General features: G+C 36.6%; 1 protein-coding gene across 3 annotated transcripts in view; it reads left to right on the top strand.

Moving 5' to 3' along the window:
* The window catches only part of LOC120514771 (choline transporter-like protein 3), a 60,286-nt gene that overhangs the window by 29,510 nt on the left and 3,180 nt on the right, over positions 1–27,596 (top strand). For all 3 annotated transcript variants that reach the window (XM_039735316.1, XM_039735315.1, XM_039735317.1), the window contains 8 exons: positions 1,016–1,140; positions 1,290–1,476; positions 5,267–5,432; positions 13,573–13,729; positions 14,960–15,043; positions 20,261–20,398; positions 22,523–22,759; positions 26,425–26,514. In XM_039735316.1, the coding sequence (XP_039591250.1) occupies positions 1,016–1,140; positions 1,290–1,476; positions 5,267–5,432; positions 13,573–13,729; positions 14,960–15,043; positions 20,261–20,398; positions 22,523–22,759; positions 26,425–26,514 (1,184 nt within the window). The remainder of the gene's footprint in view (positions 1–1,015; positions 1,141–1,289; positions 1,477–5,266; positions 5,433–13,572; positions 13,730–14,959; positions 15,044–20,260; positions 20,399–22,522; positions 22,760–26,424; positions 26,515–27,596) is intronic.

The raw sequence follows: 27,596 nt of genomic DNA, 5'->3' as shown, positions 1-27,596 counted from the left end.
TGATCACTCGTACTGAGTCAGTTCACGTGAGCTGCTCTCTTGTGTGATGTTGCGATGTCCACAGCTTTATTTAATGTTAGCTAAGACCCGGCACTTAAAAGTTTCTCACTACAGCAATTTTAATTTCGTTACAAAGTGATCCAAAGTCTCGTTTATACCTTGTGTCTTCTCATTAAACTTGTATCTCGCGAATAAAGTATTCGACGAAGGCATGACAAACGGCAGCGGGAGCGTGTCCATAAATTTAATTTAAACTTATGGTTTACACCGTGCTTTGTTTCCACAGTAGCTACACTTATGAATAAGCTTGTATGCGTTTTTCTTCAGCGCTCTTTGGAGCTCTTCCTTGTTTTCTATGTACTGCGTTCACAGTCAGTTCACGTGATTACATGGGAGGCATGATGATGTGACACGCAACTCCGCCCCCCACGGCCATCGAGTTGAAGTCCATTACAGTATATGGAGAAAATAGTAGGTTCCAGTTATGACCATTTTGTAAGTAAGCTGTAGAATTTTAGCCTTCTACCTACACGGGAAGTTGGAGAATTAGTGATGAGTGAGTGAGTCAGTCAGTCAGTCAGTCAGTGAGGGCTTTGCCTTTTATTAGTATAGATCACATTATGCTGCTGTCACTGAGCAGAGTGTTGGTCTGTGGCGAGGGATCTGCACCGGCCATCAGAAGGTTGCCGGTTCGTATCCCGTAAATCCCAGAAGTTACTCTGTTCCATTGGGCTTTTCAGCAAGACCCTTAACCTGCAATGGCTTCATCCTAGCTATGACATTAATCAGCATCCAGTCCTGCAAGCATCCAACTTACAAGAAAAAATTGGGGGTTGCTGGCATGACTAGCAGTCCAGCCATCATAAAAAATTTCACACTGTCCCAGTGGTTTGCTTAGATGTCACTTGTTGCATATCTGCACTCGGGCCCCAATCCAGGTGATTCTTCGTGTGGTACTCCAATTCTCCAATGCTGTTGTCAGAGCTGATTCCGTTTTTCTATGTCCCTTTTTTAGTTGTTTCAAGTATTTTGTGGTGGCTTTATTTCGATCATGTCACCAGTCCTATTTTTGAACTGGAAACAGAAAAAGAAAACAGCAAGTACTTACTGGGCTTTGCATGCTCCTCTTCAGTTATATCTGTAAGTATACCTTTCAAAGCCAAATAAACAATCAAATTATGTCTACGTATTTGAAATACCAAATGATATTTGTCTTTGAAGAAAATTAGTGGCTTGAAAAACATTTTATAAATGGAAACTCATATTCATGCTTGTTTTCTTTCTTATAGGTGGTCATCTTCTTATTAATATTTACAATGTGGAAAACACTTGGCCTTGTAATAGAGATGTTCCAGCTCGCAAATAAAATAATCCATTCAGTACCATTACTGTTCGTTCAATCCATGTGGACCTTTGTCATCCTTATGTTTTTCTGGGTCTACTGGATTACTGTGTTGTTAAGCCTGGGTACAGCAGGTATTGCCAGTAATTACATATTTTTTCTGAAAATTGAAAATTGATTGTGTAGCACATTGTTTATTCAGTACACAGTATTTAGCTTTATGCAATTCAGGAGTGTAAAGATCTAGAGTCTATCATAGCAGCATCAAACACAAAGCAGGAACTGACCAACGACAAAACTGGCAGTCCATCACAAGGCTTACTCACATAAGGTTGTTTTTTATTTCAGTCAAGCTAAACAGAATGTCTTAGGGGATGGGGAAGGAGAATCTGTGCTGCTCGGCATTTTTCATATCTTGTTAAATTAAATATGTGTATGTATTAAAAACAATAATTATGAACATCCAAGAGAGCCAGCATGACTGAATTACGGTAGAAATTACTGAGGACAGTAGCAGGCACTGCGATTTATAATCTGTGATCAGCTGATTCAATGTGGACAGAGATAATTACAAAAGAAAACAGGCAATAAAAGGATTCTGTTTAACCGGTATGCATACAGCTTAATTGAGAGCTTTATCATAATTCTTTTTTATGTACATCAGCTTTTAGGTGTCGTCTTTTTGCATTGATATTTTAACAGAATTCCAGACCAGTTTGAACTGGATGGTCTCATTACCGTAGATAGTGCAATGTCTGAAATGTAATTTATTTTCTTCCATTTACGGTATATTTATATCAAAACAATTAACATATTGTGGTGTAGCAGTTACCACTCCTGGATTCAAATCATTGTTTTCAGTAAGAAGTTTGCATGTTCTCCCATATCTTCCTTGTTTTTCTCCAGGCACTCTTTTTTTTTTCTCCCACATCCCCAAAGACATTTTGGTTTGGTTCGCTGATCCAATTCAGGAGGGTCATAGCCTCTTCGGGAAGGACCTATCCCACTCCATCATGAGGTCTGCTCACGAATATATTCCAAGCACATTTTCTAAAGTGTACATTTGCTTAAAGGTAATATAAATGTATATTGTAAGCAAGACACTAAGCAGTTTTAAACCCCTGATCTTGAAAACTTTGTGAAATACCCAAATGCATTGCTTTATACTACCTTATTAATTTTTAAAGAAAGAAACTGCTTCTCTGTTGTCTTCTCTGTAGTATGTACTTGGTAATAAATAATACATTTCTTATCACATCACATAATAAGCTGGTGAATACACTAGAGTACCAGAAACTGAGTAAATGTATGCCTTTAACTTAAATTATCCATCCATCCATTATCCAACCCGCTATATCCTAACTACAGGGTTACGGGGGTCTGCTAGAGCCAATCCCAGCAAACACAGGGCGCAAGGCAGGAAACAAACCCCGGGCAAGGCACCAGCCCACCGCAGGGCATGCACACACGAACGCACAACACACATACACAATTTAGAATCACCAATACACCTATCCTGCATGTCTTTGGACTGTGGGAGGAAACCAGAGTACCCGGAGGAAACCCACACAGACACGGGGAAAACATGTAAACTCCACGCAGGGAGGACCTGGGAAGCGAACCCAGGTCTCCTAACTGCGAGGCAGCAGCGCTACCCAATGTGCCACCATGCCGCCCAACTTAAATTATTTTATATGAAAAATAATGAATATTATTTTTAATGAGTAGGTTCTAAATATAAAGGGTGTTAAATATGTAGCTACTATATTCACAGACACTGCAGTTCTGTTTATTATATGAATGGAGAAAATGGTGTTATTCATAAAAGTGTAAAGGAGTTCTTAGAAGAGTAGAAGACTCTTGGGTTACTATATAACTTAATTAGATTCTTGAGTTGCTCATGTCATTTAAAGGAACTAAACTAAACTGGGACAAAGCTATAGTATACCAAAAGAAAGTGTTGGTCTTTATTAGCTGTAGTAATATCAGATATCCACTAGGTGATGCCTATGTTCATTGTTAATATGCAAACAAGCGTCGTTTCTGTTCTCACAGTCTTCATTTCACGTTGAATTCTGTGCCTACAGATATCCTGTAATGAATCAGCATTAATCTGATCCATAAAAATTTTGTATTTTTTCAGTCAGATGCCATGTAAGGCAAAATGGTGGGTAAAATTTACTTCTCTTAAGATTAACTCAGTGTTCCTTTACATTCATGAAAATGTGCTGTTTTTAAACTACCATTTATACAAAAGTTATTTCTGCTTTTATGGGTTTATAGAGTAATTTTTGTCACATACACAGAATACAGTGAAACTGTTACTTACATTTGCTAATGAAACATTTGTCAATTTCCTGTACCATGATTAGTGAATATAAATACCTTATATTTATCTTCTGTCTTCCTCACTTGAAAAATCTTTGAAGATATTTGTCATAACCTAGCAGCCTAAGAAGAAACAGGCAAATATCTCTCACAATGAACAATTGTCTTGCTATGTTGACAATGGATGAAAAGTTTTGTACATTTGAACAAAAAAATCCTCATTGTTTACCACTACAAAATAAAATAGCAATTAAATATGAATAATATACTGGCAGATTTTCATAACAAAAAGAGGAATGAAGCTGAATAACACAATAAAGAAAAATAAACGGTATGAGCAATGTCCAAGCAGAGAACCCAAAAGAATTTCTGTTTCAATCTACAGTATAAGAGGGCTGTACAATCCTACAGCAGTCTGCCTGAGCCACATTATTACAGTAATCATGGATGTTAATATAGTATTTTGTTTAATTAGATGGATCACCCTAGCACTCTGCAGTCATAGAATTCAGTAATAGTGCGTCTTTAATTCTCTTTGAAATTTAGAAAAAATGCTTCCTGCTGACACAGTTTTTAGTGTAATGTTCAGTTTCATTTTAAGTTGAATGTTTTCTTTTTCCTTAATTGTCAGGAGAAGTGAGGCATAGGGAATAAGTTAACAGCTGTCCTCCTGGACCCTGCTTGTCCTCTTCCTGGATGATAGCACTACAAATACTGACCATTTTTGATTTTATTTTGTCAGGAATTTTAAAAGACGGCCACTACTCAAAACCTATCATCATAATATTAATCATTGAAATTTACCTAAGGGGAGAAATCATAACAATAAAAACCGTAAATGATTTTCATGATAGATACAGATAAATCCAAGAAATAGTTGTGGTTTAACAGGGATACATAAACCCACTCCTGGAGCCAGGCCTGGGAGTGGTGTACCAGACAGACACTAGTGACCCAAGCAGCTTAGTCAGTTTTAGCCCCAAAAAATTGTTGTGGACCAGCCATTTCGGCTCATAGCCTGCAAGGCGAAGAGTAAGGGACAAGAGCAGTGCCAGTTTGGGGAAAACAACAGCTTTCACTTTATTTCAATATATGTTCCTCATTAAGAAAAAACCTTTACAAAAATTTTGAAAATAGTGACACATAACAAAGGTACTAAAAACATTAAATTCCAAAGAAGTGTATTTGCTCATACATGATTTTAGCAAGCAGTACCTTGAATAATTCAAATATTTCTAAAGAAATAATGTTTTTTTTAGGCAAGACCAGAAAATCATATATTTATCTGCAAGAATCAAAAATTAATTGAAATTCATGGTTTGGCTTTTGGTAAACAGTTAAGGTAGGAATGAAGCACACTGATTTAAAACCACAGGATTTGTTTTGTTTTCTAAAATAAAATCAAATATAAAAAAATGTCAAAAACTGATCTAAAAATTCATTTGTTATATTGTTATTTGTATAATCACATTTTGGAATCATTGTACTTAATTAGCCCTGGTATGCTAGACCTAAATAATACTCGGTTATTAGGTGAAGTCACTACTCTACTGACTGGAATAATGGTGGGATAAACACTTTCTGTGTTCCTTGTAGGTGCTGCATTTTCTACACCTGAGGGATTTGTAAATTACAAAGCTTTTTCTTCTATACGTTATATGTGGTGGTACCATGTATTAGGTCTGCTTTGGACTAGTGAATTCATCTTGGCATGTCACCAGATGACCATTGCTGGAGCAGTAGTTCGTGTTTATTTCAACAGGTGATGCACCTCTTTTTCTCTTAATTCTTAATAGATTACTATAAATATAGTCTGTTATCAACTGAAAGGTAGCATGTATGAAATAATTGTAAAGCATTGTTATATTTAATATATTACTTCATATATAGGACATAGAATTCTAGATTCATATATATATATATATGTAGTCATATAACAATACCTAAAAAGTTGAATTTTACCAGCTTTATATATTGGTAAGTTATTAGAAATGCTCTATTGTCTCTTAAGTGGCTTCTTACCACTAAAGTGTAAATGACATTAAACTATTATAGATTCCTGTGGCTTGTTTGATTAGCTAAAAGCTAAGTTGTCTTGATATCTTATTCACATACATATTAAAAGTTCTCAAGGTTTGTGTTTCATTTGTTATAGATTGCCATGACCCTGTACGTTAAGAAGTGCTTCCTTGCTTCCATTTTGAATGTAATTCCCCCCTTGATTTCCAACCAATATCTTTACGTATGTGATTAATTTTTTTAAACGAAACAATATTGCTGGATCAATTGTATTGATACCTTTGAAATTTTTGAAAATCTGGATTGTGTCTCCACACAGATGGCTATAAAAAGGTTTAATTCTCTTAGCCACTAATAGTAGGACAGAACCTTTTAATACATTTGCTGATATTCTCTGCTTTGCTTCTAATGATGCCATATCTTTTGTGTAACATTGCACCCAGAGATGCACATTATAGAGATACAGTAAAGTCTCATTAGCACATTATACAGTCTGAGAATAATATCCATAAATTAATACTTACAAGTTTTAAAAGTTTAACCTAACACTTCATTTGCTTTTTTAATTGTTTTGCACACTCCCCAGATGGCAAGAATGTTGCATCAATGTGAAGCCCTCTGGTATTTAGAATTAAGGTTCCTTTTGGCCACATGTAGCTCTTTGTATATGTCTACATTAAACTGCCTTTTCCAAATGTTCACCCAATTTCAAAGTTTGTTTAGGTGTTTTTGAATTGTTTGTGCTGCTTCCTCAGTGGTTGCCATCCCTCCAATTTTGGTGTCCTATGTGAACTTCCCAAGTTTACTAACTAATTTAAAGTTTATGTCAGTAGAATAAGTTACAGTAAGACCACAGACCCCTGAGGGACTCCACTAATGACCCTATCTCATTCTCTTCTTTATCTTTTCTTTTTGTCTACAACTAATTAGCCAAGTTGAAATCCAGTTTTGTAGGTTATGTTCTGATGCCAATGATTTCTAGTTTCAAAATTCCTCTTTAGTGAGAATCACATAAAAGATGTTTGAATGTCTGAGCAAAATATGCTTTGCATTTACTACTTCAAAAAAGTCTAAGAAAATGGCTAGGTAGGATCATCCTGTATCAAATCCAGGCTGGTTGTTATTTATTATATTATTTTCATACAAGTAGACTTCTAATTTATTTCTGATAATAGTTTTCATAATTTTGCACAAAACAGAAGGATTATTAGTCTATAGTTATTGCATCCATTTATTCTCTTTTTTTGCGGACTGGAGTTACACTGGCAATGTTCCAATCATCAGGCATGTCTATTGTTCAAAAGAACTACAGGAATATACTTAATAAAGCTTTATAAATAATACGCTTCATTTAGTATGACTGGCAAACTTCAGTCAAGCCCAGGGATTTTATTCAACACATCAAGAGCCTGAAGCAAATACGAATCATCTTAAAATCTGAAAGCTAACTTAATTTTTCTCTTTGTAAAAACTTGATTGCTTTGTATGGATTGTAATAAAATTAATAAAAAAAAAAAAATCTGAAAGCTCAGAGCTTTTTTACTTTACCCAAGGCATTACATTTGTTTCTCCTTTAATAAATTCTTAAGTAAAGGTTTTTTGGTCATATGCAGTTTTCTGCTCATTTTCTATGATTTAACCTTTGTTTTTCTCTATTACTCCCTAAGGTAATTTTTACTGATAAACGTTTTTGTTTTGGCTGTTTATCTTTACTTCAGTGCCAGTTCCTTTTTCACTTTTCTCTTATAGAATTTACCTGGGGTGGTCAGTCCTATATGTCTTCATTTTGATTCATTAAATGTTTAAATGTTACTATACAGGAGTGTCTTAATAAAAGGCTATCCAGTGGCTGTGAAAACTAAACCATTCTTGATCAAAACATGCCTTCGGCCATACCTTATGATTGAAAATTAAGTTTTGATAATGGGGCAGGGAAAATCTTAAATAAATTTCTCAATCCCTGCTGCATACTGAGTTGAGTATGTGGCAAAGTCTGGGATTACTGAAATTACTTTCCCAGTAAGGTTTGCCTTTGTGTGAGATTTCAGCTGTCTAGTCCAACTCTGTAGGATCGTGAATAACAGTTTGAGGGGATTTAGAACTATATTCTTAAGCCACTATCTGACCACCTTTTCTACCTTTTCTTTAATGTAGAGGCTTATAATATCTGATGTTTTGACATTCCTATTCACATAGCAGATTGTCTTGTAAAAGATATTTAAATCGTAAGGCTTTAGTGTTTTTTTGTTATATTAATAAGAGGCATCCACTTTCAGATGAGAAATATTTCCAGTCACTGTAAGTTCATTCTTCTATTTTTTTAGATAAAAGAATAAAAAAAAATTGCAGCAACCACTGTTCTTATTTAACAGGAGACGATACTTTTAAGATTTTTTAATACATTTCAAAGACAGTCATTACCCTAAACTTTGCCTAGTACTATTTTTACATTATGACATTCATTTTATAATTAAAAACAGCTTTCATGTTGAACCTCAAACATTCTCTTTCACTGTTGCCTGGGAAAACAGTAGCAAACACTAGTCGGGCATTTAATGTTCTTGGCAACAACATATGTTTTTTTACTTTACTTATATATTGTTATTAATGTCTTAGAAATATTTTAGTAAAAATGCTATTTAATTGAGAGACAGTTAAGAAAATGCAATTTTGTAATTTTGAGTAAGTTTAAAAGAAGCAAATGATTAATTTAAATCTAGACTCAATAACCTGATTATTTTTTTATAAACACAAATTTGAATCAATGTTATGATGAAATAAAAATACAAGTAATATGGTTTGAATTTTTATTGCTACCATGCAAATACTATTAACGGCTTTATTGCTGGAAAATTATTTAAGTGTACCATAGATGGAAATAACACAAATAAAAAGCTATTTTAATTTTGGAGAAGTATAGTGGTGGAGCAGTTACCACTGCTCCCATACAGCTTCAGGAGACTGGATTTCAGTCCTGGCGTGGTTAATGTTTGTATGGAGTCTATGTGGCCTTTCCATGTTCTTATGGATTGTTCTGCCACACAACAAAACAGTGCATGGCTTGTTATTTGGCAACTCGGGATTAGGCCTGTTCAAATGCCTGTAAGTGAGTCTTTAGCATGTTCTGTGACTTGCTAACACCCCACTGCAACCCAGGATTGCTTCCTACCACTTGCATGATGCTGCCATGTCATTCTCCCTTCACAACTGAATACTTGTGTTAAACGGTTCTAGAAAATGAATATTTTTGCTTGAATAAACTTTTCACAGCAGAAATCAAAAGTTCACTGAAATTCTGGCTTCTGTTGTTGAGATGGCTGAAATCAAGACAAATCTTGTCCTGTCATGGCTTTTAAAGTTTATTTTTTATTATTTTTTCCTAAAAAAATTATATTGGTTGTATTAGACTTAAATATTGCTAGGTCTTATTAAAGGTGAAAATATCTGATATGGTTTTTCTTAATTTCAGCTCTACAAAAGGAAACAATTCAATAATGCTCTCTATGTAATAGGTGCTTAGTGAATTTTAACTAATTTGTTTTACAGCTAATGAATTTAAAGTATGTAGCACTTAATCACTACTGCTTATTACAATAGGAGTAATCATAGGGGCCCTTTAAATGTTTCACAGTATATTGCTATGGAAGCAAAATAATAACAAATAATAGAAGAATTTGATTTAATGTTTTTTTTTGTATCATTTATCAGCTGGGCTATGACCTCATTTGTCTTGATAATGCTATAATTAGATGTGTTTGATTTCATCTTGTTAAACTTGGATGTCTAACTGTAAATATTTATATGAGAGTAGTGATGAAAAGCAAGCTTAACCAGATTTTGATTCCAGTTTGTAACTGAAAAGGACAAGGAAAGTCAGGCCTACAAGGACTGGAAGTTTTTGCCTCCCTTGTGTACATTTACATCCTATGCTTCCTGGATGTAGTGAGGCAGTATAGATATAGCAGATTGTAAATCAGAGTATATTTTATAACATTAAAAGGCTTTATGTAATAGTAAATATATAGTAAACCATATTTTTATAAAGAAATATAAAGTGATTAGTAATGATTTTAGAAAAAGCATGAGCATCAGTAGGCTTTGCACCCTAGGGACCAAGTTACTTGAACTATTCTATAACATTCCAGTTTTTCATTCCACTACCATAGCAATTGACAAGAAAAAATTAATAATTAATTGCAGAATTTCGGTATTTGATGGTTCTTCTAGAGTGCCTTTCTTTTGCAAGATTTGGCTAAAGAGCCAATCAGCCATTCATCATCTCATAACAGGCTTAAGTTTCAAGTTTGGTATTTTTCTGTCTACCCATTTTTGCTCAAAGCCATCCTTAAGAAATTGTTACACACAGACACTCACACCCATCATCAAAATTTCGATATTTTTGAAAACCAGAGATCAAAATTTTTGGTGAATCTAAAGCTTTTGCTCCTCCTCTATAGACGATAGGTTATGGCGGGTGAGGGCACAAAGCAAAAATGTTTCATATCACAACTTAAACAACCAAAAGTAAGACTACCATTATTTCTGTTTATTTTAAAATTCTGAAAGTATTAAAAGCTAACCATTTGTCAGTATAATACTGATATAACAAACCAACTGCATCTTCCTCAGGGTCATGGGGGAGTCACAAAGAAACTAGACCTGGATGGGCTGCCAGACCATCATCATAGAAACCACTCACACACACACCAACACTTGGAGCCTCTTTATGATCTCTGGTTAACTAATCCTACCCATCTTTGAGATGTTGAGTGCATACTTTATTATCTAAAGAAGAGCCCTGAAACACAGTAAGTCTCTTGGAGCTCTGAGGCAGCAGCACATTGTATAGTATACTGTATATTTGCACAGTATTTGGAAATACAGTATTTTCATTAGTTACTGCTATCAACCCATACTCACTTTTTTTTTACCATTAGCAAGTTTTGGGTTGTTTAGGAATTTTTAAATTATATATAGTTATTCACAGGCTTATGGTGTTTATGCGAAATTAGTGGTTTGTGTTACAAATTGTATTGGCAACTAGTTTTTTTCTACATGCTAGCAGATACAGCACATTGGTGTTTTTTCTCTCTCCTTTATTAGTTCAATTTGGATATATTACCTTAGGTAGGGTGTAGAGCATGCTATAAATAATACAGTATTTCATACAAAATCCTAATTAAGCTTATGGTGTTTTTTAAGTCATCTCTGCATGGAATCCTGATTTAGATTTATTCATCTAGATAATTTTACACATGAGTTTTTTTTTTAACCATACTTATCTGTTGGTTGATTTTGCAGATTATGTAATTTATCAAAAAGTAATGTATCTTACTGTGTAAATGGTGAAAATTTAACAACACTATTTCTGTAAGCTGTAAGCATCAAGACCTAAGAGTACTTAAACAAAGCCATTCCAAATTCAGTTATGAGCCAAAGTCCAACAGCTAAAAAACCATGAAAAAAGATTGAGTGTTTAGGGTCTTAGATATTAAATGCACTGCATTGTTTTATTCAGTGAGAACTAAAAGTCAAGCTGCTGAAATGTGATGCAAGAATAATATTTGGTATGTTGCTTCACATACCCACTGTAGAAAATGATACACCAAATGGTATGGCAAACATTTTGGAAAATATAACAATCATCTATAAAACTTTTTCTCCAGAACTATTTGAGCCATTCATCCAAAATCCTTTCTCTTTTTACTGTATGTACCATATCTTAGAAAGTGTATTTGAAGATGGTTCTTATACAATTTATAAGTAGGAACTATTGAACAGTAATGTTCATGGTGCTCATTGTGAAAACTAATCATGTCAAATATTGCTAGTTTTTGTCTGTTTCTGTATCCTATTGTGTAAACTAAGTACAGAATTTGGTAAGTACTATTTCTAAATTTACAAGATTGTAAAATTGTACATTTTATGGGTTCATAATTATTTTTTTCTTTTGCATGTTATGTAATTTTATCATGTTTCTTCAAAAATACTTTACTGTTAGCACTGCTACCCCACAGTTAGGAGATCAGTGTTCCTGTCCTGGGTCCTCCCTTCGTGGGTTTCCTTCAGGTGCTCCAGATTCCTTCCATAGTCCAAAGACATGCAGGTTAGGTGAATCAGCAATGCTAAGTTGGCAGATGTTTTTTGTTAACGTTTGTTTCTTCCCATTCTGTTTTTTTTTACAGTTGTATCCAATTGTATACCTATATTCTACTTTGGTGCAGCACTGTTGGCACGAGGCCCTACCTACTTACATGAACTTTGTGTACCATTTCTTACTCCTTGCAGCTGTATTTAGCTTTTGATTTTTTACAATTTAGATTTATTGCTTAATTATTCTGTTCAGCTGTAGCTTTGATCAGGAAAAATGTTTGTTATTCTCAGAAAATCTTATGGAGTGTGCATGTAAGTGATTGAAATGGGAAGAAAGATAAGACACCAGCCAGTGCTAGTTGTATGTACTGTACGTCATACCATTAAATGAGCTGATACATGAATACAGCATTTTTTTACACTGAAGTTTGTTTTTTTTCTCAGATGTTAGCTTGGTTAATATTGGTTCCTTACGCTGTTTGTTATATATGTGTTTTCTAGCCTGCTTATCTAGATTAGGGTTGTAGGGATCTGAAACCAATCCTCGACATTGTGCCAGTCCATTCTCATACTCATACGGAGCCAATTTAGAATCTCCAGTTAAGCTAACATGCACACCTTTGGGTTGTACAAGGTAACCCATAGAAAAGCCCATAGTAAAATATGCAAACCCTCCGGCAGCAATGACTGAGCTCTAATGAAGCAGTGCTACTGTGTTGCTCTTTTGTTTATAGCCAACCAGCATAAGTTCAGTATTACAATTATTGGCATTCTACTTTCAGTTTGTAATTATAAATAGGGTCATTTAATACGAACTTTCCATTTGTTGGGTACAATAATTTTATGTTTTGGTCATATTTAAGTATCTTAATTATATGTAGTATAATGCTGAAAAATACCAGTGTCCTAAACCTCAAAATATGTTTTCAAAGTTCTCAAATTTCAGATTGAGCATATTTTGAAGCTAGTTATGTAATCAATGAATTAATCACAAAAATACATTTAATATTATCATTCCAATATGATTTTTTCACATATTTTTCACAACACCATATATTGCCTTCAAGATTGTCAAGAGATAATGAACAACATATTTGAACATGTGCATTCTTAAATAGTTATTAAAAAGAATTATAAAAAGATTAAATTTAGCACTGGTTTCAAAAATATAGCAGCACATACTTCATTGTCGGGTAATGTATGCTACCACATAGGACAGAAACAAGAGCTTCTTTGTTGACTACATGGTGAATTCTGCAAGTGGTTTATGAGAGAACTATGTGGTTGGAATATTAGAGTATAAACAGGCTCCTGTCGCATATCACAGTGTTTAGAACACAAACATAGGCAATGATCTCTGGGCTTATTGCAGTTCAACAGGGAGCCAGATTGGCCAAAGCGGAAAAGCTTCAAACAGATGGTGCAGCAAAGACCACATGTGGCAAATTTAGGGTAATCTATGGGATCTGTCCCAGTCATTTTTCTGCTTTAACAAATACTGATATTCCACAATTGCACACAGGGATCTTCAACACTGCAGACATAACAGTTTGTCAGTCAACATTATAATTTTCAACATTTCTAGTATTTTTAATGAGTTTCTAGTGGGAATTAATGTCATTTTTCATCATAAGAAATACCATGACATATTTGGTGTTTGATTTTGCTGTGCTTTGCTAAGGATGAATGAAGTTGTGGAGCTTGCTATCAGGTAATTTATTACCCTGATTTCTAATTGTTAGTACTTTATTGCTTTAAACTAAATGTTGCTTGATTTTGTTCTTTGCCAGAGACAAAAACAACCCTCCAAGCCACCCTGTCCTTTCTTCAATAATGAACGTATTCGGCTACCATTTGGGCACAGTTGTCAAGGGCTCTTTAATTGTTATGTTGGTACGAGTTCCACGGATTGTCCTGATTTACATTCACAGAGCTTTGAAAGGAAAGGTAAGACACTGTATGTGCTCTTTGTTAAAATTGCTTTGTTTTGAAAGAGATGCTTGTCGTCTTCTTGTGTTGAGGTAAAGCCAAAATAAACAACTGAGCTACACTGAAATTGCAGTTCGCTGGGAACATCAATTACGGAAATAGCCACAATAAGCATGACCTTCCCATGACACAAAGCTTTAGGCTAGCAGTGGTTATCCTGTTTTGTTTGCTCAAACATTTATCCTTGAAGAACTAATGTGAAAAGACTAACCTAAAAAGATGTGCTTGCATTTTCTATCTGTCTTTTATGTATACATGAGGAAATTATACAGGTTTTTAAGCAACCATAGTTCTAAAGTGTTACAGGCAAAAGAGAGGGGAGGGCTTGTGTGTGAATGGGACAGAATAGCAGCAAGGGTGGAGACGCCTGTTCTCCCAGCCGCGACCATCAAAACCTCTACCCTCTTCCAGACGTGCCTGGAACTGATGGTCTTTCTATTTTAAAAGGGTCATTTTTTTTCTAATTTCCAAACTATTTGTTTCACTTTAACAAAGGGTTAGTATACTCATTTTTGCTTTTGACTGCATGTTAGTTTTGTACATCATATACTGAATTATTGAATTAACTTATAGAAAGATATTTTTCAGTCAATTAAACTACCGAACAAGAAATGAGTGGATCACAATTATTCTGGTTACATATGTAAGTTAATTATTAAGCCCTGTGTCAACTCTGCACAGATTTGTTTGGCTTATGTTTTCACCGTCCACAGTAAGTAGCATTTCCTTATCTTTTCTTCTAAACTGTTATTCAATTGCATTTCCTCAGTAATTTTTTGTTGACCTTGAAAGATGAAAGGGAGAGTATTAACAAAAGGAAACATTTTCCTTCACCATATTCCAATGGGAAGACTACTAACTAAACCTTTGCTCATCTAAATCTTACTTTTATACCACTCAGGATTTAATTTCTCTTTCAGAATCTTTTAATTTATCCTAGTGTGTGAAGAGCTGGTTAGCTCATTTTGCTATTAATCACCAAGTAGTTTAATCTTATGGTATCACAAAATTATAAAGAAACTGGCATTTAAGATAGTTCATGCTTATAAGGAACTGTTTCATTTATTTTGAGCTTGTGCTTCCTTCATAAAATAAAATCTTTTAAATTGTATGTAAGAAAGTCATTTTTTAAAGGAGTCTTGTTTTGTTTTTGGTTTTTTTTTTGTGTGTGTGGGGTGGTAATTTTAGGAGAATTCCTGTGCCAGATGCATGGCCAAATGCTGCTTTTGCTGTTTGTGGTGTTTGGAAAAGTTCCTGAGGCACCAGAATCAGGTAAATAAATGTAAATATTTAAAAGAAAACAATCACTAAGTGTTTTTAAAGATCAAATACATTATTCTAGTGTAATTATAAAATTTATTAGAAAATCAGCATACACAATTTTTACCTACCACTTTTGAATAAGCTTCCACAACTTTAAATATTAATATTCATTTAAATGCGTCATTGAAAATTAAAAAAGAAACACAGAAAGTCTCAGCTCAAGTTTCTTGTTGTCATTCTCTGTAGATGTTTATGCATTACGAAACAAAGCCTGTCCTCACCTCCCTGACTCACTGCTTATGGAGCTGGGATTACTGAGATTACTATTATAAATTAGGACTTTGTAATTCAAGACCATTCCAACTGGGTTAGTATTATTGCCTCCAGGTGTTTATCTTGGCATTAATAAATGCATAATGTCATGGGAATCACCCAAAAAGTATATGTTCCTGAGATTTTTCTGATGAAAATTTTACTTTTTTCCAATTAACTCAGCAGCACATTACTTGTAGGGCTGAGCACTTAAGGAATGGAGCTTGCATCTGTGAGGCTGCAGGTTCAAATCCCATCAACAGATGACTGTGTGAATCCAAGAAAGCCACTTAATTTGAATTACACTGTCCATGCCCAGATAGTTACTTCTCACCTAAGCCATATGTCCTCGCTGAGACACTGGCAAATGGGAAGAAAAATGGACTGCTGGAATGACAAACAATCTAAACCGCACCTTCATTTATATCCAATTTGGCTCCTAGCTGTGAAAGAGCTTCTCACATAATGTAACTCTAAGCTCTCTGTCGGGCTCACTGCTCACAACCCAAGCAGATCTGGGTCATCATACCATTTGTCTCTATTCAGGAATTTGCTCAGGGAGTTACACTATATATCCCTAAACCCCTGCACACCATCAGATCTCCTTTTGCACAGTTGCATTGCTTCTAATTCCAGCGGCCGTAGTTTATGCCTCATTTCTGCCATCTCAGGGATGATAATCAGATGTGAGCAGGAGCAACAACCTGAGTGAATTCCACAGAAGACGCAATATAAATGTATAATTATATTCATGTTTGTAAACTGTGCCCTAATTATAAGGTTCTGTGGATCAATGCTCAGTACACAGCCAATCTCTCATACTTTGCATTCTATAGCGCCATTAAGTCCACAGAGACAGAAACCAGGCTTGGAATTTAACCTAGGAGACAGTATGGTTGACTACAGTGTCACCTCCACTGATCTCAGTTGGCAATAGGATAACATTTCTATTCCTGCTTAATCAATTTTAAGGTTGTAGGGCGCATTAGAGCCTGTTCAGGTAGCATTTCAGCTCACAGCTGCCAGTTAACCTGATATGTGCCTTTGGAATTAGGAAGGTAAACCAGAACACCAGGAGAAAAACTCACCAAGTCCCACCAAGTTTTGGTATTTGAACCCAGGACACTGGATTTTTGAGGTAGCAGCAATAACCACTTCACTAGAGTGCTGCCCTTCAATTTTTAATAAATATTATTTCACATGAAAATTCTTAGTTATTTGTCATTGTCTGGTTTATTATTTTGAAGCTGATTATTTTTTTAAGTTGCATAAAGTTAATCATGGAATGAATATTTGAAACGCTTGTGCTATGCAAACAACTGAAACTTCCTGAAGGATTCTGAATAATTTTTCTGCCACTAATGACTTTCAGCTGTGCTGCATGTATGTGCTGCATTTCCAAAGCTTAACAAATACGCCAAGTTTTGTAAGATTTGCTCCAACCGGTCTGTCTTTGCAAAACAGAGCTCTGTAACCTGAAATTGGTGGTTGTTTGAGAGTTTCTGGCTTAAGCCAAGGTTTTGCACCAAAGTTAAAAGTTGAGTTTCATGCTTTGCACAGAGACCCTGGTTACATTTTTGGCTTCACTTAAAGTGGATCTGCAGTTGCTGGGGCAACATGCTTTCTTTCTGTTCTGTATAATTGAATCTTGGATTTAGGTCTTGAATTTAGTTGTGGCACAAAGCAGTGTTTATTTCCAGCCAACAGACTGGAGAAAAAGAGGAAGGTTTTGAATTCTTTCCTTGACACTCTACTGATGAACCGAGATGATGGTCTTGTAAGAATTTTTTCTACCATGTCAGTTAGAGCACCATAATGGCTAGTGAGTTATTTCTTTCTGTTTTGTGTTGATCTGAGAAACTACGGTAATTGTTTAACACAAAACACCAAAAATTGCATCTTATCAAAGTCCTGTAATACGAAAGGAAAAACACTAAACTTCATGAATTAAGAAAAAGCTGTCAGGGCAGAGTATCTGTGAAGCTAGATGATCAATACAAATATTTAAGTGAACTGATTGATGGTTGAATATAAAATATATAAATCATGTTCCATATTGTTGTGAAGCAGTAACTTTGGTGGGTTGATTAATGACTAGGAAATGGCATTGACCAAAAACACCTGTTTAATTTCTGCATTAGACTTTTGCACATTGCACAAGCACTGTGAGGATTTCACCAACAAACTGTGGATGTGCACTTGTGTGCTTCCTCCCTTTGTCTTTTTGTCAGTTATTTTTTACCTTTACCTTTGGCAATTCATTTTCAGAACAGCTTTGGTGAGAGGTGCTGCCTTGTGGTTCAGGCTCCTTGTGTCTGAATCCTAAACACAGTGGCTCTCAGTATGGAGTTTGCATATTCTCGCTGACTGTGTTGTATTTTTAGCCTTATCCAAACGATCTTTATTGTTAAGTTAATTGGCCTTGTGTGAATTGGTGTGTGGGCCTGCAGACTTTGTAATGTCCCATCCAAGATTGTTTCCCACCTTGCCTCTAATGCTACCAGAATATACTCTGGTGTCTCTGGATTGTGTTAAAGAGGTATGAGGATATCATAACATAAAATTCTAACATTGTCTAACCCACCGCTTCTGCTCTGAAATTGTCTTAGGGCAGGGGTGGCGAACTTCAGGCCTGGAGTGCCACAGTGGTTACAGGTTTTCATTCTAACCCTTTTTCCTAAACAGTGACCAGTTTTCACTGCTAATTAAATTTTTCCCCATCACTTTAATAGCCCTGTTAAATGAGTTCAACCCTGTGAATTGATTCCATTCTTCATTAAATGACAGCCTAGCAGAAATGAGATGTGAAACGAGCTAACAGATGACCAGCTAAACTGGGGCTTCAAACTCTAACCAATTTCACTCCAATCACTTACTTATCAGAAGCCAAGTCTTGCTGTTAAATTAAATTAATTAAACCCGCTATTTAATTCCATGGCTTGTTGCTGCTCTGATTCTTCCACACCACACATTTCGAAAAACTGTTGTTTTTCTGTTCTTTCTAAGAGCACCGTCAAAATGTTTTGGTGACCTGAGAGATCAACCTTACCAAGACCATCACCTCTCTTTAATTTCAGATATTGTGTGATGAGCACAGGGGAGCTGGTCATGTGGTGGCTTGTTTTGTGTCTCAATATTGTTTGGCAGCTAATTAAAGAAAAAGAAACAGCTATTGGGCCTGAGTCAAGTTAATTAAAAGAAGTAATCATCAGCAAAAACTGGTCACTAATTAAGAAGATGGTAAGAATGAAAACCTGCAGCCACTGCGGCACTCAAGGCCTGGAATTCACCACTACTGTCTTAGGACAATGGTACCTATGGCAATATCAGAATTCAAACTTGGCCCATTGAATTTCACGTCTGCTATATCAGGGGGAATAAAAGCTGTAAGGATAGGTGTTACCTTAGGTGAATTCCTAAGCAGGGATAAAAGATGCTGTCACATTTGAGTGCTTGTCCGGGATTGTTTAGGGATGAGGGCAAATGTGGGAAGGGAAATGAGGCTGAGAGAGTCTGCTGTTGTGTAATATGATACCTTCCCAGTTGCAGTAGAAGTCCTGACTTGCTTATTCACTTCTTCTCAACTGGATAAGCTGTGATCACATGCTGGATAAGCCCAGGTTCACCTCCAGGCTCTCAATTTAAAGACTTGAAGCAAGAATTGGAGTGTGATTTGACTCTGGTGACACCAGTTTAATCCAGTTCAGGGTTCTGGGGAGATAAAGATACATGTAATTCGATAATTCTCATTTCCAAAAATTCATTTAACTGATAAAAGTGGCTTGCAGCTGAATTAAATTCTGTAATTAAAGTCATTTAATGACCTCTTTAATGACCTTTAATGACCTCTTAGGCACAGCCATCAGCAGTGTGTCTGTTTGCGGAGAGAGTGTCGACCTTGTCGAGAGGTTTACATACCTTGTCAGTGACATTCATGTCTCTGGTGACTTCCTATGAAGTCAGTAGACAGATTGGGAGAGCATGGGGGGGTCATGAAGTCACTGGAAAAGGGTGTGTGGCGCTCCCGATATCTATGCAAAAGGATGAAGGTCCAAGTCTTTAGAGTCATGGTGCTTCCTGTCTTGCTATATGGTTGCGAGACAAGGACGCTATCCAGTGACCTGAGATGAAGAATGGAATCCTTTGGTACTGTGTCTCTCCATGGAAAATCCTTGGGTACCATTGGTTTGACTTTGTGTCGAATGAGCGGTTTGCTCATGGAGTCCCGAATGAGGCACATTACCTGCATTGTGAGGGAGTGTCAGTTGTGGCACTATGACCATGTGGCACGTTTCCCCGAGGGTCATCCAGCTTGTAAGATCGTCATTGTTGGGGACCCAAGTGGCTGGACCAGGCCAAGGGGTCACCCACATAACATCTGGCTGCGGCAGATAGAGGGTCATTTCCGCAGGGTGGGACGTGTGTCTGCCTGGGGGGTTGCAAACCAGGATCCTGAGTTTTTTCGTCGTGTAGTGGGTGTGGTAATGCACTGTACCAGTGCATGCTTCCCAACTTTACTTGACTTGAATTAAAGCCATTGTAAAACAGATAAGGTTGAGGATAGATAGTGGATAATGATTGCTATTTTAAAAGGCCTCTATATTATATTATATTATATTATATTATATTATATTATATTATATTATATATTATATTGCATTTGTTACCTTTCAACAGAATTCACCTCTATCAGGAACTCATAGAAGACATTTATGCTGAAAAGGATGTGTTTGGGGAAATTAGTGACAGCTCAAACGCTTTTATTATTAATGTTAATTAATCATTGAAGCATCAAATATTTGGTCATTGATTTGTTGAGCTCAAAACTCTGTTTTAAAAATGGCATAATATAAAATAAATCCTAATGTTTTCCCTGTTTATTTTTCTCACTTCTGAATTTGTGTTTCAATGAAGAATGCATATACTGCAACTTCTATAAATGGAACAAATTTCTGCACTTCTACCACTGAGGCATTTGCAGTAATCATGAAACATTCCTTAAGTTTGGCAGATGTAAACTCATCTGGGGATTTTTCACTTTTTCTTGGGAAGGTAAGTTGCCTTTTACAACTGTTGTTTGCTACTTAGAGGACGTTAGACCAAGATTAGGTGGCCATCATTTAGCTGAGGACAACCTACAGGTACATAGACTGTAGTTATAGAATGTCAGAAGAACCAAACCGCTATAAGTGGTGTGGTCTAGCAGCTAATGGTCTGGACTTCAGATCCCTGGTTCTGTTCCTATTTCTGACTCATAGAGTGATCTCTGAGAAAATTACATAATCTGCCCGTAGTCCAACTGTAAAAAATACATATACTGTTTTAACATATATGACCATGAAAATCTCCTTGGATAAAGGCATTAACCAAATATATATAAAGCATGGTACTTACAAATACACATAATACATGAGAACAAAGTTCCCAGCAGTCTTTGAGGGTTACTCAATTGCTTCTCTCAATAAATACACTTTATAAATAGTGCATAAAATGTTTAACCTGCACTTCCAGGTTATTCTTACTTCCACTAACAAAGATTTCTCTAATTCACCATAAAACTCTTTATACATTTGACTATTAAAGAAATACTATGAGCGGAAACACACGGTTAGGGTCACTTTAAAAGGCACAGGGCCAACAAGCAAAGCTGCCTTCTGGCCACTCCAGCTGTTATCTGACCCAAATATAAATGAAAAGGCGGCCAGGACAGTGATCAAACTGCTTGTCTCATGACAGACCCATTATGTCTTCCAGCAATACCTGCCTTGGTACTTCTTTCACCTGCCATAGAAAGAGGTTGTAGCAGGACCTACACAAGGCACAGGAGCCCTTTACCCTTTTGACTCCCCTGATAATCTTCCAATAATTTGAACTGTTTATGAACACAACAGTTCCCTAATCCAGAAAATATATCTTAAGTCTATTATATAGTATTTGTTATCTCATTTTTACTGGACATTTTGGACCACACTGAGATGGCACTTAAATGAGATATTTATTCATACATTAAAATGGGAAGTGGACATGTGCTCATGTATTGTTTATTAGGTTCAGGGTGCATCTTACTGTTGAGAGCTGAATCAGATACAAAATATGAATACTGTTGGCAAACAGTTCAGGTTTTCCAGCTCTTAGACAACCTGGTTATTCATCAAAACATATTACTTTATATTTAGCATATTCTTTTATCCTAGCTGATTCATAAAAAAAAACCAAATACAATTCATTTAATTGTTTGACAAGACTGTATAAATTTAAAAGGCACAAAAGAACTAAACTACTCCACTAAAAGTGGAGTACAGGAAGATTATTAGTTCTAGATTTAGGGTAACTAGGAATCGTGTACTTTTCCAGAGTCCTGTAAATCTATTCCAAATTAGGTGTCTTGATTTATTTTTGAGATATTTTTATTTGTGCTATATATCATATGTTACTGATTCTAGAACCACTGAAATGTGCTGTGACTTGTTGGCACTGATGTATTATGTTTAATCACCATATAAGCTCATTCTGTTCAAATCAAGCATGAGGTCTGACCTATAACATGTCTTAGTATCTAGTCTGACCTATAACATGTCTTAGTATCTAAGCACAAATAATATACAGATGCACGCACCATTCAAAAGTTTGCTTTGAATAAAAAAAATGCAGACCAGCCTAGAATTCATAGCCAAGAAAGGGCATTTTTACATTTGTTTTTGTAAATTATATGGATATACCACAGTGGTTAGTGACACTGTCAGTAATATTGCTGACTGGTTTAGATATAAAATATTAGAGTGTGTGGTTAGGGTTTTCTGTTTTATGAAGCAATACGTTTCTCTTTTTGTTGCCCATGGTCTCTACTCTAATAACACACAGCCTGCATGTTTGGAGCGACTGGTTGGGCATCCTGCTGATTCTGTGGTTATTTCTCCAACAAAATCACTGCAGCCTAAGATGAAAGCCACTTAAGGATAAATTTCACGCTAGTGTTAGAAAGTGCATCTTTACAATTAGATCTGTAGATACACATAATAAATTGACAAGTAGTGTTGTAGACTCTTTGGTGATATTTTCAAATCTATGCAAGTAGTCAAATTGGGATTGACAAGTTATATAGGGCTGAATAGTCTGTTCTCAGACCTTCTTATGTTCTTTTGATCACCTACTGTGTGTTTTTCCCCCCATTTGCAGGTCTTTGTGGTGTGTTTCACTTTTTTCAGTGGCCTAATGGTATTCAGCTACCAGCAAGTTCTACAGGTTTGGGTGATCCCACTGCTTCTTATTTCCTTTTTGTCTTATTCAGTGGCACACTGCTTCCTTTCAGTGTTTGAAAGGGTAGTTGATGTGCTGTTCCTGTGCTATGCAATAGATCTGGAAACCAATGATGGATCAACAGATAAACCCTACTTCATGAATAAAGAGCTGATGGTAAGGAAAAACAAATAATTGCCCTTTTAATTTGAAAGATTATGATCAAGAGAAGAGATTTTTTGACGTTTCAGACTAAAAGTTACTTGTAATTTGTTAGGTTTTCCCACTGCTAACACGGACCTATGGAAAAAATGAGCATCTTTTTTGCCTTTTTATATATTTTTTTGGCTAATATACTGACTCTTAGCTGTCCAGTTGTAAGTTCAGCTGCATTCCTTTCAGCTGACCTAAGAAGAGTTGAATGTCAAGGTCTAAATTTTCCAAAGCATCACAGGGAATAGTGAAGCCCGTAGTCACATTGTGATGACAATTTTGCAATTATGTTTGAGAAGGCCTGAGGCAGAAGAAAACAAGTACAGATGTTATGACCAAGCCATGACAGTTGTGCATGTGTTTGTCCCGTATATTAATCCACACCACAGAACCCATTTCTGTCAAACTTTACACAGATTTCCAATTTGCACAATAAAAAACCACAGGCTATGTTTTGTTCTAAATTTACTTGGCACCCCCACCTTGGGCAATACCGCTTGGTGCAGGCAGTATTGGGTACCCTTGCTACTTCTCAATATAACTTCAGAAAGGCCAGTAAGAAGATATGGTCCAAGGCATACCCACGATTGACAATAAGGGCAGGCCTACACATACAATATAATCACATCAGCCTTTTATTCTAAGAAAAACTAAGAAAACACTGGGAAACAAGGATGCTATTTAATTTAATTCATTATCATCCAAGATGTTTCTGTATCAACACTGTTTTACCCACAAAAATAGTTTATAGCTTTCCAAACAAAAAACCTTGAGAGCTAAAAAGTCTCCTGAACCAGAAGAAGAGAGCATTCAAATCTGATGGCTCTGGTGAACATAGAGCAAGTGCTGAAGAAAAGGTTGAGTGAAGGGAATGAATGCTCTAGGAATGACCACTGGAGTGAAGCAATCCAGTGCTGAGGTACTAAAAGGGAATGCAGACTAATGCCCTGAGTTTTCTTTTTACAACCACATCCTGTATTGTTCCAGTTTCAAAGAAGGCAAGTACCTCTTCACGTACTGCCTTCTGACCTGTGGCCCTAACGCCCCAAATCATTAAGACCCTCAAGGAGCCGGTCCTGGACTTTAGGAGTCCTCTTGTAAGAAAAAAACACTTGGAGCCTGGGGACAAATAAACATCTATTGAAGGTTTCATTTCTTCTGTCATATTCCAGTCCATTTCAAATGATGATAGGCATAATGAATTTGAAGAATGTTCTTATGATAATCTTATGGTAACATTAGAAAAGAGTCTTTCAAAAGAATAAATCATCATAGGCACCAAATTCGCACATTTCTTGATCACCAAACATTGTTTCTCATATTGCCTAACTGTTACATTAGTGTAATAAATATTTATCCTCTGCTTTCTTTGTGCTGGCCTTGTTGGAAAAACAAAGTTTCTAATGGATTGTCCTCTACATTTCTAACATAGCCAGATAAGGAATGAGTGCTTTCTTAACTGCACCTGATCTAAAGCTATACCTGTATCCCTTGCCCTGAAGTTTCTAACATTGACTACCAGCTTGTGTTTTGAATTTGAATCTTCATAGAAGGAGTGATCATGTCATAAATAAATGCAGACTTGAGCAATGGTACTTTTAGCTGACGTGTAAGTGATGTTCTGAAAGGGCCACAAACCTTTCACACAATGTAAATCTGAGGACTTGATCGCTGTTGCTGCAAGCTTGATGCTGACTGTTTTAATAATATTCAAGAAAGGGAATGGAATGGAATTACAGTTTTGCACAAAGGCTACTTTTTCTTTCTCGTATAAGCCTTCTTGTGGCTGCTTGCTTTGTAACCTGGCCTGATTAGATATCGGAATTGTTATTTCTTGGATTGCAGAGCAAATATTCATTATAACAATAATAATGACTCTGTCATTACTAGGAAATGGGAACGTCAAGATATGCTTGCAGTGACAGTATATAACTATAACTACAATCACAATAGGAACAGAAAGTGTCTTCCAGAAGAAATTCACTGGTTATGAACGACAGTATATTGATGGTACCTTGCAGCTAATCCCACCCATCTATTTTCTGAAACGTGTGAAGCAGGAGTCCACTTCAGTTCATCACAGGACATATTCAGTCACAATGCAAATTAGGCCTCATCAGTTAACCAAAAGTGCACATCCTTTAGAGGTGTGATAAAAATGGAGTAGCAGGGGAAAATCCAATTGGGCAAAGAGAATATAAAAATGCATTATAATATTCCCAAACATGCTTAATCCAATTCAGGGATATGTGACGATGCAGGTCTGCTCCACGCTCCCACTTCCCTTTTGGGAGCCTTTTAAACCTGTCACCATCAGTAATGTAACTGGATGAGCTGGACAATGAGGACACCAACAAAGCAAGGGGAACGGTGCAAAGTGCAGAAGTGCTTTTATTTAAAACCATCAAAACAAATCCAAACATAAACCCAAAATAAGTGCAGTGCTTCAAAACATCAATAAATAAATAATCCAATAAAAATAGTGAGGATGTGGAGGTTAAAATCCAATAAATAAAACTATTAAAATGAGGTTATAACAATGGCTGGAAGCAGTCCTTTAAAAGCAAAACCCAGTGCCTTCATATTGGGGCTCCCCTGCTTCTCCCATCTGGGCCGTGCACCAGGGGAGTCGCCCTACCTGCAGCCGACCTTCTCCTGTTGATCTGGAAGCCATTCGATTCCTGGCTCCGTTGGGCTCCGACAGACTGAGACTTGGGTACTGCAGCGACCAGGGCGCTCACGCTGGGGCTACCTACCACTTCCCAAGCCTCTGACTCCTGCTGTCTTACATGGCGAGCCATCTTGGTCATTCCTGCTCCTCTGCATAACTCTGCAGGAGTGACCCAATCCATTTGCCGGCCATACACCCCGCTAGGGCTCACTTCTCCCAGCTGCCTGTCCTTTTTCGCTCACACTGGCTCCTCCACTTCCTGCCTTTTCTCCTTATTAACCTCCATCCTTTTCTTTTTATATCTTTTCTTCCCTCCGCACTCACGCTTCCCCTATTTATAATGGGGACATGGCACAGGTGTGGAGATTAGCAGCTCCCGGCCCCAATTACAGATATGAGACGATTCCACACCTGTGCACTTAAGCGAGGATTCCCCTGCACTACATTGCGTCGAAGAACTGCTCTGGCCACACTACCACGCCACTTTTTTAAGCTGCGAGTGCGGCGATTATTTATTTAAAAACTGGCCTTTTATTCTGAGCCGCGGACCCGCTATACCACAGGACACTGGGAGCAAGAATGTATACCAGAAGGATTGGCCTCAACATAGGAAAAAAACTTGGATGGGGTTTCTGTCCATGGCAGGACCCACATGCTCAGACTACACTATTTAGGAATTGTCGGTTAAACCAGTGCACAACTTTTTAGAACCTAGGAACAAAAGCAGAGAGGAACCCATGCAGATACTGGGAGAACAAGCAAGATCTTCACACCCAACTTATCAATAATTTGAACCCAGAATCTGGGAGGCAAAAGCACCAACTACTGCAGCACCTGATGCATCAATGGCATGTCTATACAGAAAAATAGTCAAAGATTCTGTTTTGGGATTTGAAGTTCTCTGACATACTTTATATTAATTATGCTGTATTTAATGCTGTATATTTACTTCACACAGGAATTTATGAATAGAAGCAAACAAGAAATTCTAACAATGGATACAAGCCAGTCAAAAAGTCATGAAGGCTCTACAGAGTTGCAGCCAATGGTAGGTGAATGAGCTGGCAGAACAACAGTTGTGTATTGTTTAATGTGTGTGCTTCACCCCTCAACAACAAAACAAAGAGGTAACTTGATACATAAAATTAGAGGGCCTGGCCATAAGAATGGTCATGTAGAGCTACATTGGTGAAGACAAAGCAAGACGTAGTTAAGTACAAGTCTTGTGAATAAACATTAGTGATGAAGTTACAATTATAAATGTGCCAGTACATTATTCCTGTTCATGCTGACCATTTAGTGCATGTCTAACAAAAAATGCAGATTCAGATCAAGGTCTTCTGTTTATTAACAACCGATGTCCCATTCACAGATATTCTTAACACTTTTCCTTACTCAGTTTGAACCAATGATCACTGAAACATTCAGCAGAACCATAGTTCCTACAGACATTAAGACTGACAGACAGACATGAGCTTTCAAAAAAGGCTGCTCTCCGGACTTTGGATACCGCAAATGCAGCCGCCATGTCCTCCAGGTGCAAAGACCTTTGAACATCGGGCACCAATAAAGTTAGAGCTCTCCTGGCACGTAGTAGATCTCAATCAAGATTTAAACAGCTTTAAGATTGGAGATTTTCCTTCTGAGGCAACAGTGATAGAAAGAGTCAGAACTGCCACAGGACTATATTTTGACTTCTTAGGCACCCATCTCACTGTTATCCACTTATACTGAGGCTGAATTGGTGCTGCTGATTTTGGCCACACACTGACTAAGGTGGAGTGTGGAGATACTGAAGTCGAATCAGAAATAGCTGAATTGTCTGAACAAAAAGAGTCAAAACTAATTTTTGTTTCCAGACATGTAAATGATCTTAATGATTTATGAGATCTGCTCTGATTATATTAAATGTTACTAAAAAAGTAGCATTCATCAAAAAAATAGACATCCTCACAATGGAGACTGGGGGTTTCCAAATGTGTTGTAGTGTTCTGATGCTATGCTTAAAGGGCAATTCCTGTAGATCTGTCATTGTAATGATTACTTACATAAATAGATGCCTTTAGGGACCCCACCTATTGAGGAAATGTCAGAGTAAATACCTTTAAATCTGCATGTTCAGAGGGTATC

The sequence above is a fragment of the Polypterus senegalus genome, chromosome 14 (assembly GCF_016835505.1).
Source record: "Polypterus senegalus isolate Bchr_013 chromosome 14, ASM1683550v1, whole genome shotgun sequence".
NCBI classification, from domain to species: domain Eukaryota; kingdom Metazoa; phylum Chordata; class Cladistia; order Polypteriformes; family Polypteridae; genus Polypterus; species Polypterus senegalus.
Note: the sequence above shows the minus strand (reverse complement) of the source record. Positions and strands in the feature narration are given on the sequence as shown.